The sequence below is a fragment of the Oppia nitens genome, unplaced genomic scaffold (genome assembly GCF_028296485.1).
Source record: "Oppia nitens isolate AA-2021 unplaced genomic scaffold, nextdenovo-longstitch-racon4-pilon3 scaffold1_pilon_pilon_pilon, whole genome shotgun sequence".
Lineage (NCBI taxonomy): Eukaryota > Metazoa > Arthropoda > Arachnida > Sarcoptiformes > Oppiidae > Oppia > Oppia nitens.
The window spans coordinates 7,540,440-7,563,897 of record NW_026533199.1 but is presented as its reverse complement, the minus strand read 5'-3'; the positions used below and the strand labels follow the sequence as shown (position 1 = coordinate 7,563,897).

The 23,458-nt window shown below is 30.2% G+C and overlaps 8 protein-coding genes across 10 annotated transcripts; 5 read left to right on the top strand and 3 right to left on the bottom strand.

Annotated features, from left to right (window-relative positions):
- Positions 1 to 1,734: 1,734 nt before the first annotated feature.
- Positions 1,735 to 3,466, top strand: LOC128952607 (mannosyl-oligosaccharide 1,2-alpha-mannosidase IA-like). Its single transcript, XM_054298023.1, has one exon. The coding sequence runs from the start codon at positions 1,780 to 1,782 to the stop codon at positions 3,436 to 3,438; it is 1,659 nt and encodes a 552-aa protein (XP_054153998.1). The 5' UTR covers positions 1,735 to 1,779; the 3' UTR covers positions 3,439 to 3,466.
- A 130-nt stretch (positions 3,467 to 3,596) lies between these two features.
- Positions 3,597 to 5,332, bottom strand: LOC128952608 (bystin-like). The gene is made up of 3 exons (XM_054298025.1): positions 5,016 to 5,332; positions 4,441 to 4,953; positions 3,597 to 4,374 (listed from the first exon to the last, which is right to left on the bottom strand). Exons 1-3 carry the CDS (start codon positions 5,163 to 5,165, stop codon positions 3,667 to 3,669), a joined length of 1,371 nt encoding a protein of 456 aa, XP_054154000.1. The 5' UTR covers positions 5,166 to 5,332; the 3' UTR covers positions 3,597 to 3,666.
- A 163-nt stretch (positions 5,333 to 5,495) lies between these two features.
- On the top strand, positions 5,496 to 6,697 carry LOC128952609 (myb-like protein Q). Its single transcript, XM_054298026.1, has 4 exons — positions 5,496 to 5,800; positions 5,873 to 5,978; positions 6,037 to 6,411; positions 6,479 to 6,697. The coding sequence occupies exons 1-4, from the start codon at positions 5,789 to 5,791 to the stop codon at positions 6,652 to 6,654; spliced, it is 669 nt and encodes a 222-aa protein (XP_054154001.1). The 5' UTR covers positions 5,496 to 5,788; the 3' UTR covers positions 6,655 to 6,697.
- Positions 6,698 to 7,911: 1,214 nt separating this feature from the next.
- LOC128951853 (saccharopine dehydrogenase-like oxidoreductase) lies at positions 7,912 to 10,248 on the top strand. Of its 2 annotated transcripts, none has more exons than XM_054297138.1 (5): positions 7,912 to 7,939; positions 8,603 to 9,153; positions 9,216 to 9,358; positions 9,427 to 9,927; positions 9,995 to 10,248. In XM_054297138.1, exons 2-5 carry the CDS (start codon positions 8,605 to 8,607, stop codon positions 10,086 to 10,088), a joined length of 1,287 nt encoding a protein of 428 aa, XP_054153113.1. In that variant the 5' UTR covers positions 7,912 to 7,939; positions 8,603 to 8,604; the 3' UTR covers positions 10,089 to 10,248. The 2 variants fall into 2 exon arrangements, with proteins under 2 accessions (XP_054153113.1, XP_054153112.1); XM_054297137.1 differs by lacking the exon at positions 7,912 to 7,939 and adding an exon at positions 8,334 to 8,408.
- A 344-nt stretch (positions 10,249 to 10,592) lies between these two features.
- On the bottom strand, positions 10,593 to 12,334 carry LOC128952152 (saccharopine dehydrogenase-like oxidoreductase). The gene is made up of 4 exons (XM_054297494.1): positions 11,588 to 12,334; positions 11,375 to 11,496; positions 10,813 to 11,313; positions 10,593 to 10,739 (listed from the first exon to the last, which is right to left on the bottom strand). The coding sequence occupies exons 1-4, from the start codon at positions 12,134 to 12,136 to the stop codon at positions 10,646 to 10,648; spliced, it is 1,266 nt and encodes a 421-aa protein (XP_054153469.1). The 5' UTR covers positions 12,137 to 12,334; the 3' UTR covers positions 10,593 to 10,645.
- Positions 12,335 to 12,605: 271 nt separating this feature from the next.
- On the top strand, positions 12,606 to 13,704 carry LOC128952341 (uncharacterized). 2 transcript variants are annotated; one of them, XM_054297724.1, is made up of 2 exons: positions 12,606 to 12,696; positions 13,044 to 13,704. In XM_054297724.1, the coding sequence occupies exons 1-2, from the start codon at positions 12,626 to 12,628 to the stop codon at positions 13,666 to 13,668; spliced, it is 696 nt and encodes a 231-aa protein (XP_054153699.1). In that variant the 5' UTR covers positions 12,606 to 12,625; the 3' UTR covers positions 13,669 to 13,704. The 2 variants fall into 2 exon arrangements, with proteins under 2 accessions (XP_054153699.1, XP_054153700.1); XM_054297725.1 differs by lacking the exon at positions 12,606 to 12,696 and adding an exon at positions 12,700 to 12,703.
- An 804-nt stretch (positions 13,705 to 14,508) lies between these two features.
- Positions 14,509 to 18,432, top strand: LOC128966489 (sucrase-isomaltase, intestinal-like). Its single transcript, XM_054313338.1, has 9 exons — positions 14,509 to 14,702; positions 14,808 to 15,163; positions 15,232 to 15,530; positions 15,592 to 15,792; positions 15,873 to 16,356; positions 16,435 to 16,844; positions 16,931 to 17,141; positions 17,335 to 17,731; positions 17,826 to 18,432. Exons 1-9 carry the CDS (start codon positions 14,509 to 14,511, stop codon positions 18,430 to 18,432), a joined length of 3,159 nt encoding a protein of 1,052 aa, XP_054169313.1.
- A 369-nt stretch (positions 18,433 to 18,801) lies between these two features.
- On the bottom strand, positions 18,802 to 23,084 carry LOC128966488 (3'-5' RNA helicase YTHDC2-like). The gene is made up of 9 exons (XM_054313337.1): positions 22,810 to 23,084; positions 22,641 to 22,731; positions 21,999 to 22,547; positions 20,751 to 21,931; positions 20,282 to 20,571; positions 20,038 to 20,203; positions 19,524 to 19,947; positions 18,972 to 19,464; positions 18,802 to 18,885 (listed from the first exon to the last, which is right to left on the bottom strand). Exons 1-9 carry the CDS (start codon positions 22,922 to 22,924, stop codon positions 18,802 to 18,804), a joined length of 3,393 nt encoding a protein of 1,130 aa, XP_054169312.1. The 5' UTR covers positions 22,925 to 23,084.
- Between the last annotated feature and the right edge of the window lie 374 nt (positions 23,085 to 23,458).

The window sequence follows — 23,458 nt, the reverse complement described above, 5'->3', positions numbered from 1 at the left end:
AAAACACATTTAACTAACAATTGTTTATATAATAAGCAAACTTTACTGAAAATCTACTTTTATCTATATTTTTTGTTTCTATGATTTTCATTACACAATTAAAGTTGTTGACATTAACAAAATGTTATGTGTGTGTGCTTTAAGTCAATTATTTCAACAATAAGCAATTATAATTTGTGTTTATATGTGTGCAAATTAATATACTAGTAATATATATTTATTATTATTTTAAAAATCATTTTAAGTAAATGCTATAAAATTAGGTTAATATATTTCAAAGCAATCATTAAATGTTACACTAACACAACATAGTGTTATATTATATATAATTTAAGTGGGTAATTTTTTAGTTAATTGTCAAGCAACTTGATAGCTTGCGTTACCTAGATACTAATTGGACATTTTCCAATGGAAAATTTTATCATTTAAATTGTAAGTGTTTATAATGGAGAAAATTCCCTGAAATATTATAATAAAAATAAGTGATTAGAAAATATAATATTAATACAGTATTTAATACATACATGAAAAACTTGTTTATATGAATGCAAATCAATATACAGTATTATTGGGGAGTATTTGTCCGATAGATTAGATTTCACTTCAGATATTTAAATAACACAAACCAAACATTAAACAACTGACTAAATAATAAGTTATAAATTTGTTGTAAATTGTTTTTGTTTTCAACAAAATAATAATTAACATAATTGCTAATTACATAAATACTTATTTATTTTATAAAATTATTTGTAATTTTTAAATGTATAATGTCAGGGCTTTAAAAAACAATTGATAACATATTTTTTATCAAAAATATTAATTTACAATTTTAAATTGTAATTCATACACATGTAATAAATTAATTTAATAAATTTTTAACAATATTTCCTTAAAAATAATTTATATTAATCTATCCTCCTATTTGTATAATAGGATATTTAGTATAATCCTTAAGATTTTATTAACTAAAATTAATATTGAACTAAATAAGTTGTAGGAAAAAGTATAATTTTTATGACTAAATTTGGCACATATTTGAAATTGTTTTTACATTTAGCTTTAAAAAATGATTAAACAAATATCATGTTTTATTTTTAATGATTTTTTAAAAAATATAAATAGTTTGCTGATAATTTTTATATTTGTTTGATATTTTAATACAGATATAATTTATCTAGATCGAATAACTTTTTTAAAAAATAAATAATAAAAGTATTTAATTTCCTAATTCTAGATATTTAATATAAATTATATAATATAATAATAAACAACAATAATTTGAAACCAATTGAATTGATGGCATCATTACATATGAAATGAGTATATTGTTTGTCAAATAAATATATATTATATACTGTATATCGTTAAGTAAACACATGTTCTGTGAAAGTGGTTCCACAACTACAACATATATAGCCTTCAAATCATTTAAGACAAACACATTGAAAGAAAGAGAGAGARAGAGAGAGAGGTGTTTGAGATTAAAGTTTTCCTTCAAAAAAAAGTTCACTCAAACACCCAAATAATAAATACATTCAAAACACTGGCAATAATATAATACAAACTGTAAAAATGCAATTTATTATATCATAAGTTTAAAGTCACTTCCAGTGAATTGCATTTATCATCCATTAGTTATAATTATTTTATTTAATATTATGATATAAATTGTTGTTTTTTAATAATTATTATTTATGTTAATTTAAATAATTTCTGTCAATTTTTTTGTGACTTATTTTTTTTTTAAATACATCTCCGATACGACTGTCCAATGCAATGACGACCCGGACAATCAACAAACACCTGACTTTAGCTGCGATTTTCATATTTGCGTTGACATGTCTGATATCATACGGATCAATGAGTAGCGATGAGACGGTACACAAGTTATTACAATCTAAGCCCATGTCTAACAAAGAGAGTAAGGCTTTCCTCAGCAGTTCATTGCCGTCAGGAGTCGATTCCAATGTGACGGTTCGGGCACAGAGAGAGTTTGTTAAGGATATGATGAGACACTCGTGGGATAACTATGTGAAGTACGCGTGGGGTCATAACGAATTACGGCCACTGACCCGTACGTCACATACCAGCGATATATTCGGTGGTAACTCAAAACTGGGCGCTACTATTGTCGACTCATTGGACACGTTATACATAATGAATATGACAAATGAGTTTATGAGAGGAAGGGATTGGATCTCTAAAAATCTTAACTTCGATGCCGTCGACTCAGAAATGTCAGTATTTGAGACAGTCATCCGTTTTGTTGGCGGACTATTGAGTTGTTATGCATTCACTAAAGACCCGGTATTTCTGGAGAAAGCAATTCATATAACGGATCACATGTTACCGGCGTTTGAAACAAAGACAGGTTTATCACTATCACTAATAAACCCGAAGACTGGTAAGAGTCAAAATTATGGCTGGGCTTCGGGCGCTTCAATACTTTCTGAAGTCGGATCGACTCATCTCGAATTTATGTACCTGAGCTCAATCACCGGTGATATGAAATATGGAGAAAAAGTGGTCAAAATTCGCAATTTAATTGAAAATCTCGACAAAGTTTATGATGGGCTATATATTAATTATATTTATCCAAATACTGGTAAATGGGGTCCAGATTTGATATCTGTCGGTGCTTTAGGCGACAGCTTTTATGAGTATCTTATCAAGTCTTGGATTCAATCTAATGGAACCGATATACAGGCTTTTAGGATGTATAACAATGCTGTAAAAGCTATTGAGAAAAAATTGGTACAAAAATCAAAGAATGGTATGACTTATCTGGCAAAACAATTATCCGGGTATTTGGAGCATAAGATGGAGCATTTGGCCTGTTTTTCTGGCGGTATGTTTGCATTGGGTGCTCAATATCAAAATGAAGACACAAAAAAACATTATATGGAATTGGCTGCTAATATAACCGAAACATGCTATGAGTCCTATCGGCGTACGGCCACACATATCGGTCCCGAAGCCTTTCAGTTTACATCATTTCAAGAAGCGATTGCCTTTGATGACGAAAGACAATACATTTTACGACCCGAAGTCATTGAAAGTTACTTTTATATGTGGAGATTCACTCACGACCAACGATATCGCGAGTATGCCTGGAGTGCCGCTCAGGCCATCAATACTCATTGTAGGACAGACTCCGGATTTTCCGGTATTTGGAACACTAATGACACCAATTCGACCAAAGACGACGTCCAACAGAGTTTCTTTTTGGCCGAAACTTTGAAATACTTGTATCTTATCTTCTCTAGTGATGACTTATTGCCATTAAACCAATGGGTGTTCAACACTGAAGCTCATCCCTTACCATTGATCTCAATGGATTCGCTCAATATATCGATACCTTCGGGATATCGATTACTCAAACCAAATGCTATTTTACTAATTTTAGCATTTATTTTAAGAAATCTCATATTTTAACATTAATTTCATTATCTGCTTATTAAATGTTAGTCACTCATCAAATTATTTATTGATTTTTCACTCATTAATTAATATCACACATTAGATCCAATGCCATTTGAACCAATGATTTTTTCAAGTTAAAGATTTTTTTAATCATTTTATAAATATATACAATTAGTTTAATAATATTTTTAATAAATGTTATTTACTTTATTAATAATATGAAAATAATTGAAACATTAATTATTCATCAAATGTCATGCTTTCAGTGACTGATGCCGTCTCTGCAACGGATGGTTCGGCCATCTCTTCATCCCTGGCTTTTGAATTTAACAACACTTTTCTTATTTCAGGTGTTATCTGATAATGTGTTTGAACCCTAAGAAGTTCCATAAGCGCCTCCTTTTGTTCCGACGAGATGTCCTGTTTGTAGTGTTGTACAAACACAAGTAAGCACTGATGCCAGAGGACAGGTAGTTGGCGTTTTTCATTTGCAAAACGTAGAAAATGATAAACCAATGCATCAATTACTCTAAATGGTAGGGCATATTTTTTGTTGATCAGTATATGCAGAAAAACAGTGTTGGCACCGGAATACTCCATTTCGGCAATTTTAAGCATCGCTGCACACGAATGTAGAAGTGGTATGTGATGTTTGGCCATCACTGATCCAATAATGACAGCTTCTCTGAGAGTACAATTACCAGATTCACAGAGAGGAATGATTATACCTTTAAAAAAGGCACCCGTTTTGAACAGGGCTTTCCTCATTGATTGATATAAATGAAAGTTTAGCCGTTTATACTCTGCGATGTCATCTCTAAGTCGCGGCAAAAGTATTAAATTAAAGAAGCGCTGAGCCATACGTTCCTTTAGATTTGATGTAAATATACGGGTGGCCGCCAACATTGATGATGCCGTCCAACTTTCGGGTTCTGTGATTTGCAATATCTAATAAACAAAATTAAACAAATATAAAAAACAAAACAATACCAATATTTCATTAAACATATATACCTGTTCCCAATTGGCCAGTCCTGGTATAATCTTGAAAGCTTTGGGCAATTTTCCGCTTCTATAACGAGACAAAACCTGTTTGACTCCTTTGTAAAGATCGACAACTTTGTCATCTAAGTCGTGAATATTAATACCGGTTGCGTCTGACAATTGTGTCTGTATTTCGGTCTCTTTTTCTTTAATTTTTTCGGCAATAATATCGGCCAAAGTCTTACGTTTGAATTCATCTCTATTCATAAACATTTCGAGTGCTCTCTCGTCTTCGGGTGTAATCTCAATGGCTTCATAACAGTCATCACCGCTAAGTCTCGTTTCATCTCCCGATGCATACTCGTTGTCAGATTCAGTGTCACTATTTTTCTTTGAAGATAATAACGACACTTTTGTCTCTTTTCTCTGTCGACTGTCACCACCAGAAGTTCCCGATTCATGTAAACCTATTTCTTCTTCGAGTTCTGTCTGTTGTTTTCGGGCCGACTTCAGAATACGTGCCGTCAATTTCGGGTCGACGTACTGTCAGTTCGAGTAAATCTTTAAATTAATTATTGTCTTAACAACTGATTCCGTTGTCATACCTTTTGTTGTCCACTGTTTTCGTCCAAATTGTCTCTATTCTTAAATTTCTGTCTATCCTTCGGTTTGATGGCATTGTGATCATCGATCTGTTGGTCCAACGGCTGATTCCTCATAGCCTTCAAGTGCTTCAGTTTCTTAGCCTTACCCATGTCTGGTCACAAACTTCTCTCTCTTTTTTATTATTAAATTGGTGTCAAATTAAGTGATAATCAGATCCAATGTTAAATAATTTAATGCAAATTTCAAACACGTGTTTGTGTTTTGTATTGAAATGCCTTTTAATAAAATAATAACACGTTGTATGTGAACGACTCATTGCTCTACTGTACAGTTGAACACATATACAAATGGGTCACACATTTAGGTAAATGTAATGTAATATTGTATATAATTACAGTCAATGGGTACCAAAAAAACTATGATATAATCGTAACGTTGTTTGTGTTAGAGATTAGATTAAAAGTCTGTTGAAAGACACGTCTGTTTATTAAAGTCTTTGAAGAGTTTGTCTTAACATTTGTTTCAAACAATTTATGACTAAATGTTTGATTAATAAAAAAACATTTAATTATTGGTTTTATTGACTTTTATTTATAACTTTATAATAATAATCAAAACAACAGTCAATGTGTTATCAGTTGTGACAGTGATTGTCAATACAATAGCATAACAACAGCTGATATATATATTTGTGGCACAAATTGAAGTTATCATTTGATCCAAAGTTATCATCAAAGTTCTCTGTGTGCACCACTTTCTGGCCATCAGTCATATGACAAAAATGGTATTTTTTATTTATTTTTAATTATTTATTTTTCACAAAGTCTTTAATTTTGTTTTTTTGTCTTTAAAACAGAGAGAAATGTCCTTAAAGTCATCGATAGTTAATTTAATTGAAGTCTATTTAATAACCACTTTATTAATGAGTTTACAAACGATAGCACAATATCAACAACAATATGGTTTGTATTATAATTTTGATAAAACTGATTATAAATATATTAAATCTGTTGACAACAGGAATACCTCAACAACAGGGAGGACAACAGCCAATCCACTCCTATCAATCCGGACAACAGGTGCCGGTTCAGGTACAACAAGGTGTACCACAACAACAACAACACCAACATCAACAACAACATTACCAACAAGTGCCACAACAAGTGGCTCAATATCAACAGATGCCACAACAGGGATCTAATGTATTGCATGACAGCCAACGTATTCATGATAAACAACATCTGAAAGAGCACTTACACGGAGCCCTTGGATCAGAAGAGTTGAGCAAAATGTCCGAAGAAGAGCTTCAGTTTCACTATTTTAAAATGCATGACAACGACAACAACAATAAGTTGGACGGAAGTGAACTCATCAAATCACTGATCCATTGGCACGGTTTGTAATCTGTTTGAAATGCTGTTTATAACTCATTATAATAATCTAATTATTATTTTTATTTTAGTTGAAGAAAGCAAACACTTGGGCGCCAACGCACCCGCTTCGGGAACTACTAAAATATTTACAGACAAAGAGTTGGAAGAAATGATTGATCCTATACTCGAAATGGACGATAAAAATCGGGACGGATATATTGATTACCCCGAGTTTGTGGCCGCACAAAAGGCTCGAGGATTTTAAATTTTTTATTGGATTTATCGGACAATTGCCAGTTGTGTTACACCACTACTCATAACATTATGATATGATATTCTAATGATTTATGTTTTGGTTGTTTGTTTGAAAAGTGTATCACATTTGTGTTACAGAATTGAAATTATTTCATAAAAATTAGTTTTAAACATTTTCTCCTTTAATTTATATACACTTGTTTTGTAAAAATACTAATTGAAATTAGGATTATTTTCTCACGTTTAGAGTTTATTATGTTTTTTTCAGTATTGATTTATCATTATTTACTCGTTTTTTTTAAATGTTTAAATTTTTGAGAACAAATATATTTCTGAACTTTTATTTTTATAAAATGATCTGATTATTAATTATTTATTATTTGTTTTAATTATTTATAATTTTTTCAATAACTTAATTAACGATTCTGAATTCATAAAAACAAAATTTTTATATTTTATACCAAATATACAAAAATTTTATTGTACTGTATTATTATTGTTTGAAATTTCATTAAATATTAATTTTTTCAATTTATAAATATTGGTTTATCGGTAAACTTTATTGTTGTTGAAAATTACCAATTGGTGTTTCATACAATATAATTGAAAATAAATTTATTTATTTTTTTTTTTTTGAATAATATTAGTTAAAAATTTAAATGAAAGATATTTTTAAAATTAATGATTTAATTGACAAAACTTAGCATGCTACATAATTTAATAATTTAAATATCTATAAACCCTATAAATTTGAGTTTCCATGACAACAGCAGACACCCAAACAGTATTAAAATATTTATTTATAATTAGTGATGTACCGATTGCAAAATGCGCAATTGCATTTGTCGGAAATTCCGTGAAATTGCAAAAAGCTCGATTGCGAAAATCGCAATTGTAACATAGAACAATTTATAATTTTTTAAAAATTAACAAAATTTAAATGGTAAAGAATATGAATAAAAACATAAATTAATTATTTAAATTTTAATTATTTTATCATAAAATGTTGCCATCTAAAAACCATATAAAAATAATAATAAATTAGTAAATTATCTTAAGCTATACTATAGATTCTATAGTAAATGAAATTTTTAACGTTGTCAAAGTTAATTTTTATACATTCCCTCATGCACGCAATTTTCAGCAATAATTGCGGCAATCGAAAATTGAATTGCGAAAAATTACCAACACTATTTGTAATTCAATAATATTAATAAATATACAATAATTTACTGTTTTATCCAAATCTGGTTTTATGTTTAGTCTACTCAAGTAATTACGTTAAAGTAAATACTGTAAAAACATTTGCATTTTTTGTTAACATTTAATAGGATTATTAACTTTTATGAAATTTACTAATAGTTATTAATTATTGTATCTTTAAATGTCATAAATTTTATGTTTTGTGTGTTGAGTATAGAAACTATTAGTTTTATTTGTCATAAATTAATTATTAATTAATTTTTTTTCATTGAATTTGTCTAATCATTTAAGTACTATATATAACACATTTGAATATTAATATAGACTTTTAAAAAATATTTTTTCCTTCTCTCAAAACTTGTTTTGTTTATTACACTAAAGTATTATCACTATATTATCAGTTATTTTATTTAAAATATAAATTGAAATTAATAATAATAGTTAGTTTATTATATTATTATAATAGTAAATTGGTTTGAAATAAAGATTGCAATTATTATTATTATTATTATTATTATTATTCTGATTCATCAATAGTTTCTCTCAATATTATAAACTAAAGTAAATATGATATTTAATACTCATTTAGTATAGTATATGATATAATAGTCGTTATAATTTGTAGATTAAATTTATAATTAACTAATTATTGTCATCTCTCAAAAATTTTATTAATAAAATTAGTGATAAATTAAAATTATTAAATGCATTAATTTTTTTTAAAATAATAAATTTATTTTATTAATAATCACAAGTCATGTCCAGCAAAGAGAGTCGTGAATTTGATATAATAGTTTTAGGCGCCAGTGGTTTCACCGGTCAATTCATTACCGAAGAGTTGGCCAGAAGTGCACCAAAAGAGGGCATCAAATGGGCGATCAGTGGCCGTAATAGAGAAAAACTGTCGCAAGTGTTGATCACTGCCACAAAAGAGACGGGAATTGAGTTGTCAGACATTGCTATCATTGAAGCCGATGTCCAGTTGGATGAGTCGTTGCGTGCGATGACTGGGCGCACACGTCTTGTCCTCAACGCTGTCGGTCCGTATCGCTTCTTCGGGGAACAGGTGGTCAAGGCTTGTGTAGAAACGGCTACTAATCATCTGGATATTAGTGGTGAACCACAATATATGGAAAGTATTCAATTGAAATACCATAAGTTGGCTGAAGAAAAGGGTATTTACATCATAAGCGCGTGCGGTTGGGATAGTATTCCCTGTGATTTAGGCGTCCAATTCTTGAAGAAACACTTTGATGGAGAACTTAATGGCGTCGAGACTTATATGTCTTTCAAGACTGGACCACAAGTTTGTCTAAATGCAGTTATAGTTTTAATTATAGTTAATTGAATTTTTAAATGTGATTAAAGGGTGTCCACACCAACTACGGCACCTGGCAGTCAGCCATTCACGGCTTTGCCGCAATGGGTGAGCTCAAGGAATTGCGCCGACGATTGTATAGCGAAGTCTTTACCAAACAACGTCCCGATTCAAAATATAAATTGGAGAGAAAGTAATTTTTGAAATAAAATTAAGTAATTTTTTTATTAATAATTTGATGCAATAATGTTGTCCTAACAGAACTCTTCCGTTCCGTACCGAAGACGCCAATGGCTGGTGCGTACAATTTCCGGGAAGTGACCGATCAGTAGTGCAAAGAACACAACAATATCGATACGAAAAATTCAATGAAAGACCCATTCAGATCGAGACCTACTTTGTTGTCAGAGGAATGTTATATTTGATCGGTATTATGATATCGGGCGGATTGTTTGGGTTAATGGCATCCACTCGTTTTGGACGCAATCTTTTGGAGAGATATCCCGAGTTTTTCTCATTTGGTATGTTTAGTCGAGTCGGTCCCACTCGGGAACAGTTGAAAGACACGTCATTCAGCATTAAAATTGTTGGAAATGGATGGGCAGATAAGTTAGCTGAACCTACAGATGTACCACAAGTTCCACCAAATAAAAAGGCAATAGTTATGATTAAAGGAAAAGATCCGGGATATACAGCCACCAGTACTTGTCTGGTTCAGGCGGGTATCACTTTAATTAAAGAATTCGACAAACTGCCCAATAGGTAATCAATTTTAATTTGGAAATTAAATTTATATGATATTTTAATTTCTAACTATTTTTATATCAAGTGGTGGTATCCTAACTCCTGGCGCTGCATTTGATGGCACCGGTATTTTTGATCGCCTTAAAGCTCATGATTTAACCATTGAATTGGTCAGTTAGTTAGTAATCGGTGTTTATTTTTTTATCTAATTGGTTTTTGGTTTTTTACAAATAATTTTAAAGTTCTCTAAAATTTTATTCAAACAAATCTATTTTTAAAAATGTTTTTTTTATATCTTGCAATTTGTTAATATACTGTATCAATCTAAATGTATGTTGAAATCTATTATTGCCAATATATTTGTTGCTATTTTTAAATAACATTTTAAATGCTACGGTAATATTGTATAATTGAAATTGTGAATAAAGTATACCAAAAAATTAATAATTTAATTGTTACCGTACATATAGTATTGTTATTTGTTAATAATTATGCACAGATACAGTACTAGTAAATAAATTTTCAACAATTGTCCGTATTTTATTAATATAGATTTTTGTTGTAAATTATTTTTATAAATAAATGTTACAGATAAGTATAATAATAAATAAATGCTATAATAATTATATAAAAATAAAATTTAATTTATAGTATATTTAACTTAAAATACATCATTATATAGGAATGGCATATATTTTGGACTGAATTTTTCATCATAACATCCGCAACATTTCAATTATTTGATTATTTCAATAGATATACCATTAGCTTTCAAGCGATCATAGATTCCAGTATCACTGAATGCAGATCCAGGTGTTAGGACACCACCACTATTAAAAATAAATTAATAGTTTTTAGTGAAAGATACTTAAAATATTTATTATTTTATTTTTAAATTATTACTTTTTGGGCAATTTGTCGAACTCCTTGATTAAAGTAATGCCCGATTGAACCAAACAAGTACTGGTAACCGTATATCCAGGATCTTTGCCTTCAAATACGACAACAGTTGTAACATTTGGTGGTACTGATGGTTCATCACTTGGATCCACCAATTTTTCGGACCAACCTTTGCCCACAAGTGTTGTCTTACATGTGATATCCTTTAATTGTTGTCGAGTGGGACCTGTTTTAGTGTGTGTGCCAAACGAGAATATCTCGGGATAGGATTCAAGTAGTGAACGACCCCATCGACACATTGATAGTAAGGTAAATACAACGGCCAATAGCATAACACCGATAAGTATGAAAATATTAGGATAACTAAAGTAAACATCAATCTGTGTCGGTCTCTCATTAAACTTCTCATATCTGTATTGTTGTGTGCGCTGTACCACTGATTGGTCACTACCCGGGAATCGTAGACACCAGCCGTCTGTGTAATTGTCAACAAACGGTAGGTTTCTGTTAATAAGATAATGGCTTTAATTGTATTAACTAATAATCTAATAAACTATTTTTCTACTTTGATCTCAATTTAAACTTTGAATCTGTCATCTGTTTCGGTGTCGTTAATCGTTTTAACTCATCAATGACATCAAAGCCATGTATCATCGACTTCCAAGTTCCCCAATTGATAACAAATCCCTGAAAATATCACCAAAAAAAACATTTGATGGCATTAATAAATACAATGATTAAGAGATCAACAAATGTCATCAATATATTGAATGTATACTTTGTTTCCCGCATTGATTTTCATATATGATTCAACTTCGTTGATATCTCCGGGGAAGTGCTTCTTCAAGTACTGAACGCCTATATCATTGGGTATACAATCGTAACCACAAGTGCTGATCAAATAGATCCCCTTTTCTTTGGCTAAGTTATCGTATTTTGAATACAATGTTTCAATATATTTATTTTCACCGCTGATGTCCATGTGATTGGTTGCCGTCAATATGCATGCTTTGACCACTGGTTCGCCTAATAGACAATAAGGACCGACAGCGTTGAGGACAAGACGTGTGCGCCCAGTCATCGCACGCAACGACTCATCCGACTGGACATCGGCTTCAATGATAGCAATGTCTGACAACTCAATTCCCGTCTCTTTTGTGGCAGTGATCAACACTTGCGACAGTTTTTCTCTATTACGGCCACTGATCGCCCATTTGATGCCCTCTTTTGGTGCACTTCTGGCCAACTCTTCGGTAATGAATTGACCGGTGAAACCACTGGCGCCTAAAACTATTATATCAAATTCACGACTCTCTTTGCTGGACATGATTTATAATCAATAATTGTAATGAAAATTATTTGAAACAAATATTAAGTCTAATGTCAACTAAACCGACAAAATAATTGTCACTTTTTATTATTATTTAACGTAATATTACAGATGTTTTAAAAATCAATTTATTTGTAGTAATAATTGAAATAAAAAACAAAAAAAGTTGTTAACCTATTGGGGAAAAATAATTTCTCTGGAGTACAGTCTATGAGTCGTAATTGTTGACACTTATGCTTACTTTACAAGCAATATGTTTCAACACAAATAAATATATTATATTTAATACATTTATCATACAATATGTATATACAGTGTGTTTATATGTAGAGTAGTGTCGCCTAAATTGAAATGTCATTTCCAGTAATTATTGTTATTATTTCATTGAATTAATTATTAATTAAAAACACAATTTATTATTATTATTAAAATTAATTAATTAAAACATTAATAACTGAAATGCCAAAAGTCAAGAGTTGTTCATTTATGGGCTGCGACTCTACTATTTTGAATAGGAGTCTATCATTTTTCAGATACCCAACCAAACATCCTAAAAGGTCATAGGTCATAGATTTCAATTATTAATTAACATTTATAATAAATATAGCATAATTGCATATAGGATATTTGTTGAAAATAACATTATTATTAGCTAGGTTATATTAATTAATAGCTAGGTTGACCAAGGTTCCTATGTTTGTGTGTTAATATGTATATACTGTATAATACAGTATATTATTTAAAATCAAGGATCCATTATTTTTTTACATTAATTTCGTATATTATTTTTTATTGATATGATATGACATAATATAATATTAATAATATAAAAATATGTCAAACAGTGATAATTTTGTTTAATTGAAATAATTATTGAATATTTTGTATAATTTTGTGAATACAGATGCGAACAATGGGTTAAAACATCAAACAATATGACAATTATAAACACTTATTATGCAAACGACAAAAAAATTCCGGACAATGTATGGGTTTGTGAATTACATTTCAATGAACACGACATCACTGCTTATGCATCGAGAAAGATGTTATCGCCGACAGCTGTCCCACTGGTCGGTGCCATACGGACACTGTCCATACCTAAAGTGTCCGCACCCGCAAAGACATCCAACAGTATTAGAAACCCGTTTTTACCGAAAACTGTTCAACGATTTAAAAAACCGTTTATTAAACCAACAACTTTGCCAAAGTCCACAAGTTTTACAACATTTTCGGTAAAATCGCCAGAAAATACTTTAGAAATCATTGAAATCGATGAAAATTCATATCAAATTAAAAGAAAGCCAAAATTCAATAGTGAAACTAATGGCAAATGGGAAATCATTGAATTGGACACTATTACCACCAGTACTACTACTACTACTAGTAGTAATAGTAACGGTAATAGTAGTCAAAGATACCAAACCATTACACCTGAAATTTCTAATGAGTCGACGACAACTCCTAATGATAATGGCTTTCTTATGGGTCACCAATTGTTTAGTTTGAAGAAATTTGCCAACAATTAGATTGTATATATGATTTTTTTTGTAAACTAAATATTTTTTAAAATTTTATATCAAATTATTGTAACATATAGTCTATTATTTATATTTTTACATTATGTTGTTTTTATTTTTGAAAGTAAATTTTCATAATAATCTTTCTTTACATATAAGTTTATACACCAATTAATTTTGTAAATTTTATATTTATTTAATAAACACTTAAATTATTATAATATAAAGATCCGTTTGATTAACTAATATTATTGACAATTATTGATAAAAGTATTCAATAATCAAGAAATTATTTTGTCTATATTTATGTGCAATAAAAAATGTTATATATATATATATATATTATTAAAATGATAAATATATTTCATGATAATAACAATAATTATAATAATTCCGCATTTCTAAGTTATTATTATTATTATTGAGTGTCAGATAATTTTCTTATCATTTATTTTTGCTGTTTTATTATTATTATTAATAAAATAAGTTTATCTTTTAACTCAAATTATAAAGACTTTTGATGTTTTGAAGTGATCTGACAATACCTAAGAATTTGCGACAATTGGTGTAAAAATAAATGTCATAGAGTTAAGGCTTATAACAATAGTATATTAAAACATTTATATAATATTTTAGTTAAAAAATATTTTTCAGATTATTATATGATGCATTATTTTTGCCAATAATATTTTAGTAGTTAAGTGTATTAAACCAATTGCCTATTATAATGTAATAATTATTATTAAATGTGATTTTTATTTTGTTTTTTTTTTAAATTTCTACTTAGTTAAATATTTTTATAATTTACTTGATTACTTAAATTTAATAAAAATATATTTTTTTTAAATAATGAAAAATTTAAATGAAGAGCAGGAAAAACTCATCGATAATCAGATTTCTTGGGGAAATTTTTTCTATAATAAAAAATTTCAAATAATTTTAGTGATAATATTGTGTGCTCTGATTGGCATTGGATCACCTTTTCTTTGGGGAGAAATCTGGAAAAAGGGTGACCACAGGTGTGCTATTGAATCGGATCTTAGGTCAGATATATTTGAATATTTTTATTGTTATTATATTATTATAATCTATAATTCAATTTTTATTAAATTACAATTATTTTATGGACACATAATTTCAAATATTAGATACGAATGTTTGCCATTAAGTCCTAACAAAACCAAAAGTGAAGACCAATGTAGAGAAGCGGGTTGTTGTTGGGATACAACTGCCAGAGATAACCAGATTCAGTGTTTTAATGTATTAGTGACTAATAAAGATAATAAAAATACAATTCCTGCTTATACTGTCATCGACAGCAGTGATTCAAAAGCAAAACTTCGGGTTAAAAACAGTCCAATATATCTGAAAAATCAGACCGACTCTAATGGCAAACAAACCAATCAATGGTTTCTCGGCGGACCAATAGTTTATGAGACACTGGAGGTTAATATTGATTATTATAAGACTAATCATTTCAGTATTAAAATATTCCCCGAAGAAGGTTAGCATAAATTTATAGCAAACGTTAAGTTAATTGATATTAAGTTTTCCAATCATTTTATTTTTTAGATAAAAGAAATTTTAATTTTTATCTTCCGGAAGGGCTTAACAACATAAAGCCTAATAAGTCAATAACTGCTGACACCGTTAATGCAAAGATATCATTGGTGTCCAAATTGAATGACAATTTTGTTTTGACAGTCAAACGTCGGGATACAAACCAAATTATTTTCACAACCGGTGACTTCACACCATTCATATACAGTGAAGGTCTTATCGAAATTACAAACCTATTGCCCAACGATCTAATATATGGTTTGGGACAATCACCCTCCAGAGGATTCAAACATAATATGACATATCCTGAAGTAATTAATTTTTTTTAAATTCATAATGTCATATATAATTTATATTATATCAATTTTGCAGCACTGGTCCATATTTAATAAATACAATTTAAATTTAACTGCGAATCAGTCGAGTTGGTATGGGTCGCACCCGTTTTACATGGGATGGACTAATGATAACAAACCCTATGGCGTACTTTTGTTGAACTCATTTCCTATGGAAATCATAACAAATTCGCGGCCAAGCCTTACATTTAAGATAGTTGGCGGACATTTGAATTTTGTTAGTATTTTTTAACGACAAAAAACATGTTTTTGTTAATTTAAACGCAGTATTTAAAAAATATACTATTTTTTTAAAAGCACTTTTTCATTGGCGATACACCACAAGACATATACACACAATTACATACAATCATCGGTCCGCCAGCGATGCCTCCCTATTGGGCGCTGGGATTTCATATGTGTCGCACCCAATGCTATAACTTACAAACGGCTCAAAACATTAAGAATCAAATGATTGACAAAAACATTCCCTACGACTCTGACTGCGGAAACGCCGCCACTTCTATGCTTATGTTCAGAGCCAACGGCTTTGAGGAGTTGACCAAATTTTTTGATGACAACGCCAACAAAAGTATCAGCTCATGGATTGTAATGGTTCCACATAAAGCCAACTTCACCAACGATTGCGAAAAACTTAGTGATTCGGATGAATTTATTGAAGGTGTTTGTAAAAATTGGCAAAAAAATGATAATAGCATACCATGGCTTCAGATCAAGGATATCAATGGTCATAAAGATAAACATTTTGGTTCTTTCTATGATTGGTGTGCCGGCAAAATGGGTAAATCATGTTAACATATAATTTACAGACCACTTCATAAATATATTAATGTATTTAATTATTACTGTCTGATAACAGAAAGTAAAAACAGTTCAGTGAAATACCCGAGTTTTATGGAGCCCTACCGTATCGATCAAAATACTCTCGGATTAAAAGTTAACGATAAAGTAAAAGAAACCATTGATCATGACTTGAATGAAGTTATGAAATTGAAGGGCAAAATTGATGGCATATTTGCCGATTACAATACACCACTAGACCTCAAGTATACCACTACTCATAATATGAGCCAATTGTGTCCAGTATTTACACTCAACAATCAGTGGAATAAATACTATTATTCACAACTAAACCAATACTCTCCGTGTCTGGACGTCACTCACGGAGACAAATATACCATTGATTACACTACTGGCGGTAAAACTAATAATTATACATTAGATCACTTGGCTTTGCACAACCTTTATGGATATCAACATACATATGCAGTAAATAATAATTACAAAAATTAATTGTTAATATAATCTAACTTAACTATAATAATATTTATTTGTAAATTGATTTTTAATGACAGATCAAAGAGGTTTTGGCTAATGACAAGACAAAACTCCAAAGAAAATTAGTTATGAGTTTATCAACGTTTATAGGCAGCGGTAGATTAGGTGCACATATTGGCACTAATATGAAAGCCTCGTGGGATATGTTAGTCCAGTCAAACATCCAGACACTGGAGTTCAGCTTATATGGCATACCTTTAACTGGGTTTCCTGTTTGTGGTTTTAAAGGTAATGAATATATGAATCTATAGTATATAGATTCTATGTCATAGACTCTATGACATAGAGTATACTATTTACAGGGTTTTATCAAAAAGCTTTATAGAAAAATATACAATTTTAAAACAAATATACATTTGTTATTAAAACAGAAAATTATATAATATTTTCTAAAATATTGTTAATTATATGAATCCTTTAGGCGATGCACCGGATAATGAACTGTGTCTTCGATGGTATCAATTGGCAGCATTGCAGCCATTCATGATATCTCATAGAGATTTTAATGAACATCTAACTGATCCCATATCTTTGGCCAAAGATGGAAAGTCACAGATGATATTGGATGCCATCAAAAGCACAATAGTTATACGCTATAGACTATTGCCATACTTTTATACTATGTTTTACTTAAACCATATCTCTGGAGAACCAGCTGTCAGACCATTGTTTTATGAGTTTTATAACGACACCAATACATTCAAAATTGACAAACAATTTATGTGGGGAAAAGCATTGATGGTGTCACCGGTGTTGGAGTCAAAACCCAAAAATATTAGTGCATATTTTCCACAAAATAAAGACAATACAGAAGTTTGGTAATAATTATATATAAATTATATATATATATATATTAATTTTCTCACATTTTATAGTAAACAGTCTGTAATTATATATATAATCTGTTTGTAGGTATGACTACTATAATGGTAGACGAATTGTCACAAAGAAAGGTCAAACGGAAAATCTATCGGCCATTGAATATCATATTAATCTTCACGTGAGAGGCGGTCGTATAATCCCGACTCAAAAAGAGGGGCAAAACACTTATAAATCACGACAACAACCGTTCACATTGATTGTTGCGCTCAGTCTGAATGGATCGGCTGAAGGGGAACTGTATGTCGATAATGATGCCGATAAACCTGACCACTCTGGTCAACCCGACGACTATTTCATATCAAAATTTTCAGTGAAAAAACTCGACACAACTCATAATAATTCATTTATAAACTATACAATGAATATCGTGAAAACAATTACTAATCAAAAAGCGTTTACTTTTAATTATAAAGTAGAAGAAATCAAAATATTTGGTGTCATTGATCCGCTATTCCCTCTACAGTTCAATCTCTTCATTGATGGTAATCTAAAGCGTACTTATGATAACAATAAACCAAATCAAAGACACATAACTTATGATACGACTACAGGTGTACTTTCTTTCAAAAACATTACTGATATTGATATGTCAGCTAAAAGTAATTACACACTCGCCTGGAGTTTTAAAAAATATTAAATTATTAATTTTAATTTATATAACATTTTGTATATATATATACACTATTTTTCTATAAATAAATATAAATTCTTAAAAAAAATTATCTAATTTGTTGTCTAAGTTATCTAATTTAACTGATATCAACATATTATTTACGGGTAATAAAAAAATACCGGTAATATTTTTTTTTCTAATAAACGTTTTACAAAATGATAAGTAATAGGCTTTATTTAGTCAATTACAGATAAATCAATTACCTGTAACTTACGATAAATGATATTAATTTTATATGACTTATAGTAATATGTATTTATAGATATATTACATGAAATGAATATATTAAATTACATTACTGATGTTATGTACAAAATATGTTGTATCAAAAAATTAATAAAAAGTATTATTAGATTTATTACCCGAAAATTTGTTTCTCTGATGACGAAACTGTCGATCTGAATAAAATTCTCGACTCTAAAACAAAAATCAATAAATCAATTACACTAATAGCGAATAAACATAAATAATTACATAATAATTGTAATCAATTCACTAAATACCTCAAATTTATGTCTAATCGGAGGAGCGAAACGTTGTACAGTTGCTCCAAATTGTGGTCTCAGATATATGGGCTCTACTGGACTAAAGCCAGACATTTGGTCTTCAATTTCCAAAACACTAACCACTGCGTGAATAACTTTGCGATCAATTTCTGCAAATTGATTAAATGATTTGTTTCTGCCATCAATTTGTCGTACAAACACATTATGCAATTCTTGTTTAAGAAAACTAGTAATCATTTTTATTTGTCGATCGCAATCAAATTGAATCCATTCATCAATCAATATCTGTGCATCACTTTCTAAATCGTGAACAACTGTTTGATTGTCATCAACAGTTGGTTTGCCGCTAAACAGGGCCACTGTTATGGCACTGACAGCAGTCAATGTCTTAGCCAGCGATGTCCGTCCGCCAGTGTTTATCAATTCCTCATAAATATACCAACAATTTTTCGGCATAATTGCCTGCAATTTTGATGGTTTGCCAACAAATCTATAAATAAAAAATTATCGATTTAATTAAATTAGATTTTTTTGCTAAAAAAATATTACTTATTGTCAAAATTGTTTAATAGAGAAGAGCCGTGAAATTTAATCTTATTCTTTTGACACCAAAACTGTTCGGCATATTTGTCAAATCGTATTAATTTAGGATAAGCACCGGCACATAGAGCAGCCTTAATAGCCGACCATTTGTCAGCATTTATATTGTGTTCATCACTATCTCGTTTGATAAATCCAGCACTCATTAACTGTCCAAACAATTGTTTCCTAATGCCTTCAATCACTTCCATAGAAGTATTTGATATGAGATACTTTCGGCAAAATAATTGTCTCTCATTTTTTGTTTGTATTTCTAACCAACGGTTAAAAACATTTAAATATATAATATGATCACTCATTGAATTGTTTGGATAAAACTGTTTCTTAATGTCTTTTTGTGATTTCTGTTTCTCCAAAGCCGTCGGAATCATAACTAAACGTAAATATTTATAACAAAATTAATTTTGTAAAAAAATTGATATAAAAATTAATTTAGAAAAAAGATATTTTAAAATCAACGCACAGGGATCTCGATAAGCAAATGAACTGACAATAGTAACGACTGGATCGACACATTTCAATATAATTGAATAAAATATCATTTTTCCGTAATTCGGTTCAATTGGCAAATCAAGTAATCGAAGACCCAATTGTGTCAATTGTTCCATTGAATCCAATGCATCAATTGTCTTAAAATAAGTAAAATATTTAAATTAGAGTAATTACAATATACAGCATATATTACAATCAACTTAATTATGACATACTTTAAGAAGTTGTATAGATGTGCGAACACTTGTGATGGACGGAGAATCCATAGCTTGAGATAAGAATTCATGAATAGACAGTCTATTGTCGGGCATAAGTAGTTTGGTTTGCAAACAGAGTTCATGAATAGGAATTCGCAATATTTCTGGCAACTGATGACTTTGAAAGCTTTGGTAACGAGATTTGCTATACATATGATAACAAACGCCGGCACGAGTACGACCCGCTCGGCCGCGTCGTTGCTTTACACTCGACTGTGAGACCCATACAGACTTTAGTGATGAAATGCCTAAAAATTACCGATAATTAAAATTATTATAAATCAAAAATATTAAAATATAAAAAACACTAATAGATTATTTAAAGTATGAGCTATGATCTGGTTTTTATTAATCATTATAACCTAAGCTAACTTACTATATGTGAAATGCAATGTAAAACAATAATAATGATAACAAAATAACTAACCCATCAACGAATCAAATGACTTTTCTTTGACTTTACCCAAATCAATGACAAACACTACATCATCGATAGTAAGACTCGTTTCGGCGATATTTGTCGCTAATATAATTTTTCGGCAATTATTTGGCAATCGATTAAATACCCGTTTTTGATCCGATGATTGCATTTGTGAGTGAAGTATAAATATTTGGTAATTACGAGGATTAAAGCGTTTCTGTTCTAACAAAATACTGTCTCTAACGGCCAGTATGTCCTCCAAACCCGGAAGAAACATCAGTATAGCACTTGAAGAACTAGAATTACGCATAATATGCTCTAAAACGGCACAAATTAATTGACAATCTATATCGTCGTCATTGAAACAGTTGTGATAAATGTCAAGCAATTCCTTGTCCTCATCTGTTAGTACGACTCCCGTAGAGCCTCCTCTGGCATTGCCCGTAACACATGATAAATATGTAGTAATTTCTTTGTGACCAAAATAATCGGCCCATTCATAAGCTGTCATATTGTTGGGAGATCTTACCGTAACATCGGCACCGGTATATATGAGTGCTTCTACGATATCACGTTTGTTACGACCGGCCGAACATATCAAAGATGAAACTCCAGTTTCGCTGTGTTTGTAATCAATTAACTCATTATTTTTGGTTACAAAATCCAGTAGTTGTTCAAATGCTTCATCAGTTCCATCAACCCATGCATTCTTTAGCAAATTATCCATCACTTCCTTTAGTGTGATCATAGCTTCAGAACTCTTTTCTTTATATGATTCACTATTAATCACTGAATTATTAACTCGACGTTTATTTTGATCCAACTTTTGTTTATATCGAGCCATTGGAAGAGTCATATAACCGGTTGCTTTTAGAACATCCTCCAAGAAATACTCGTCTACCGGATATTGACGGCCAGGTATTTCAATGATGGGACAGTTGTCATCAAAATAATCAACAAATCTTTTTAAATTAAAAGTCGCAGACATTAGTATTAATTTAATATTTCGGTTGGTTTTTAATATTTGTTTCATAATAAGCAACAAAAAGTCACTAAAACGATCTCTTTCATGAACTTCATCTATGATAATATGAGTGACATTTCTTAATAGTTCCTCACTATTGGCCATCAATGTCCTCAATATGACACCATTTGTACAAAACGTTAAAACAGTATTATTTGAAACACTATTAAATATTGAACAGATAAATTAATATAAAATGCTAATCAAAAAAATAATTTCAGTTTAATTACCGGCTCTCAAGACGTATCTGATAGCCAACAGTATTACCAATTTCTTCGTCTCTTTCAAAGCAGATCCTGTCGGCAACACTTATAGCGGCCAAACGACGCGGTTCGCAGCATATTATACGACATGGCTGTCCAGTGGCCGTACAATTTTCAAGTAAATACTGCGGAACTTGAGTTGTTTTGCCACAACCGGTGTCGCCACTAATTATCACAACTTTGTTTCTGTCAATTGTTGTTAATATATTATCTCTAAATTGAAATATCGGTAGATCTTGTCTATAACTTCGTAAGTGATTTTTGGCAAAAGACTGTCCTCTGGGAACTTGCGGTCTAATAGTCGATAGACGGCCCGTTCGACAATAAAATTGTCTATCGGTGTATAGATTGCTAACATTGTTGCCATAGTTTGGGTCCCAATCTCTTGTTTCAGTCAAACTCTTTCGCAATTCAATGACCGCGTGCTGTGAATTGAGACTCAAATCAAAGTCCTCTTTATTTGTGACATTTGTTGTGTCCTTTTTGTAGATCACAATATGTCTGTTGGGTTCAACGCTAACCAAACATATAATCAAATCATTAATTAATTAATAACTCGAAGACGACATTACAATGACTGGTCATTGAAAATGTTTTGTTATCACAAACCCATGGCTTTTGGTCTTAAGTCCGAATTGGACGCAATAGTTGTGAATATATTTTCGCTCATTTGATGTCAAACTCGGTTCAAAAGCCAGTTCTGTTTAAAGACAAAATCAGTTATATTTTAAAAATACCAAAAACATCGACCAATTGTTCAATTCTGGTCGACACTTACCGCTGCGGTCGTCATCGTCGTTGACAAACTGATCCAATCTTTTTGTTATACTTATCTTCAAGTGTTCGGGAATTCCGGCGAACTCTTGACTCTTATATGGTATGTATCGACTCATTGCTCGGTTGTCTTAATCAATGGATGTGTTGATGAAAAATAACAGTCAATTAAAATATGTAAACAATGTTTGCAATCAATGACTCAATTGATTGAAAACATTCGCTCAAAACATACAGTGATTGTTGTCTTTCACTCACTTATCATATGTTCATTGAATTTCAATTGATTCATACATACAGTACATACTGTAGACTACAGTCTTTTATTGCCCACTGTTTCAAACATAGTATTTCAATCAAATTTAAACAAAATAAATTGTTTTCTTAAATAATAAAATAAATTTTAAAAAATAATATATATATTATATATAATTAGTTTATAAATTGCATTTTTAAAGAATTAAAATAAGTTAGAAAATTGACAAAACATTTAATTTATATTTTCTATTGAATTTTATGTCTATAATTATTAATTAATATATTATACCGATATAATCATATTATGAAATATTAGAAATAATTAAATTTGTTTATATACTGTATAATAAAATATGGTATAATTTTTTAATAATATTATATTATTTACAATAAGT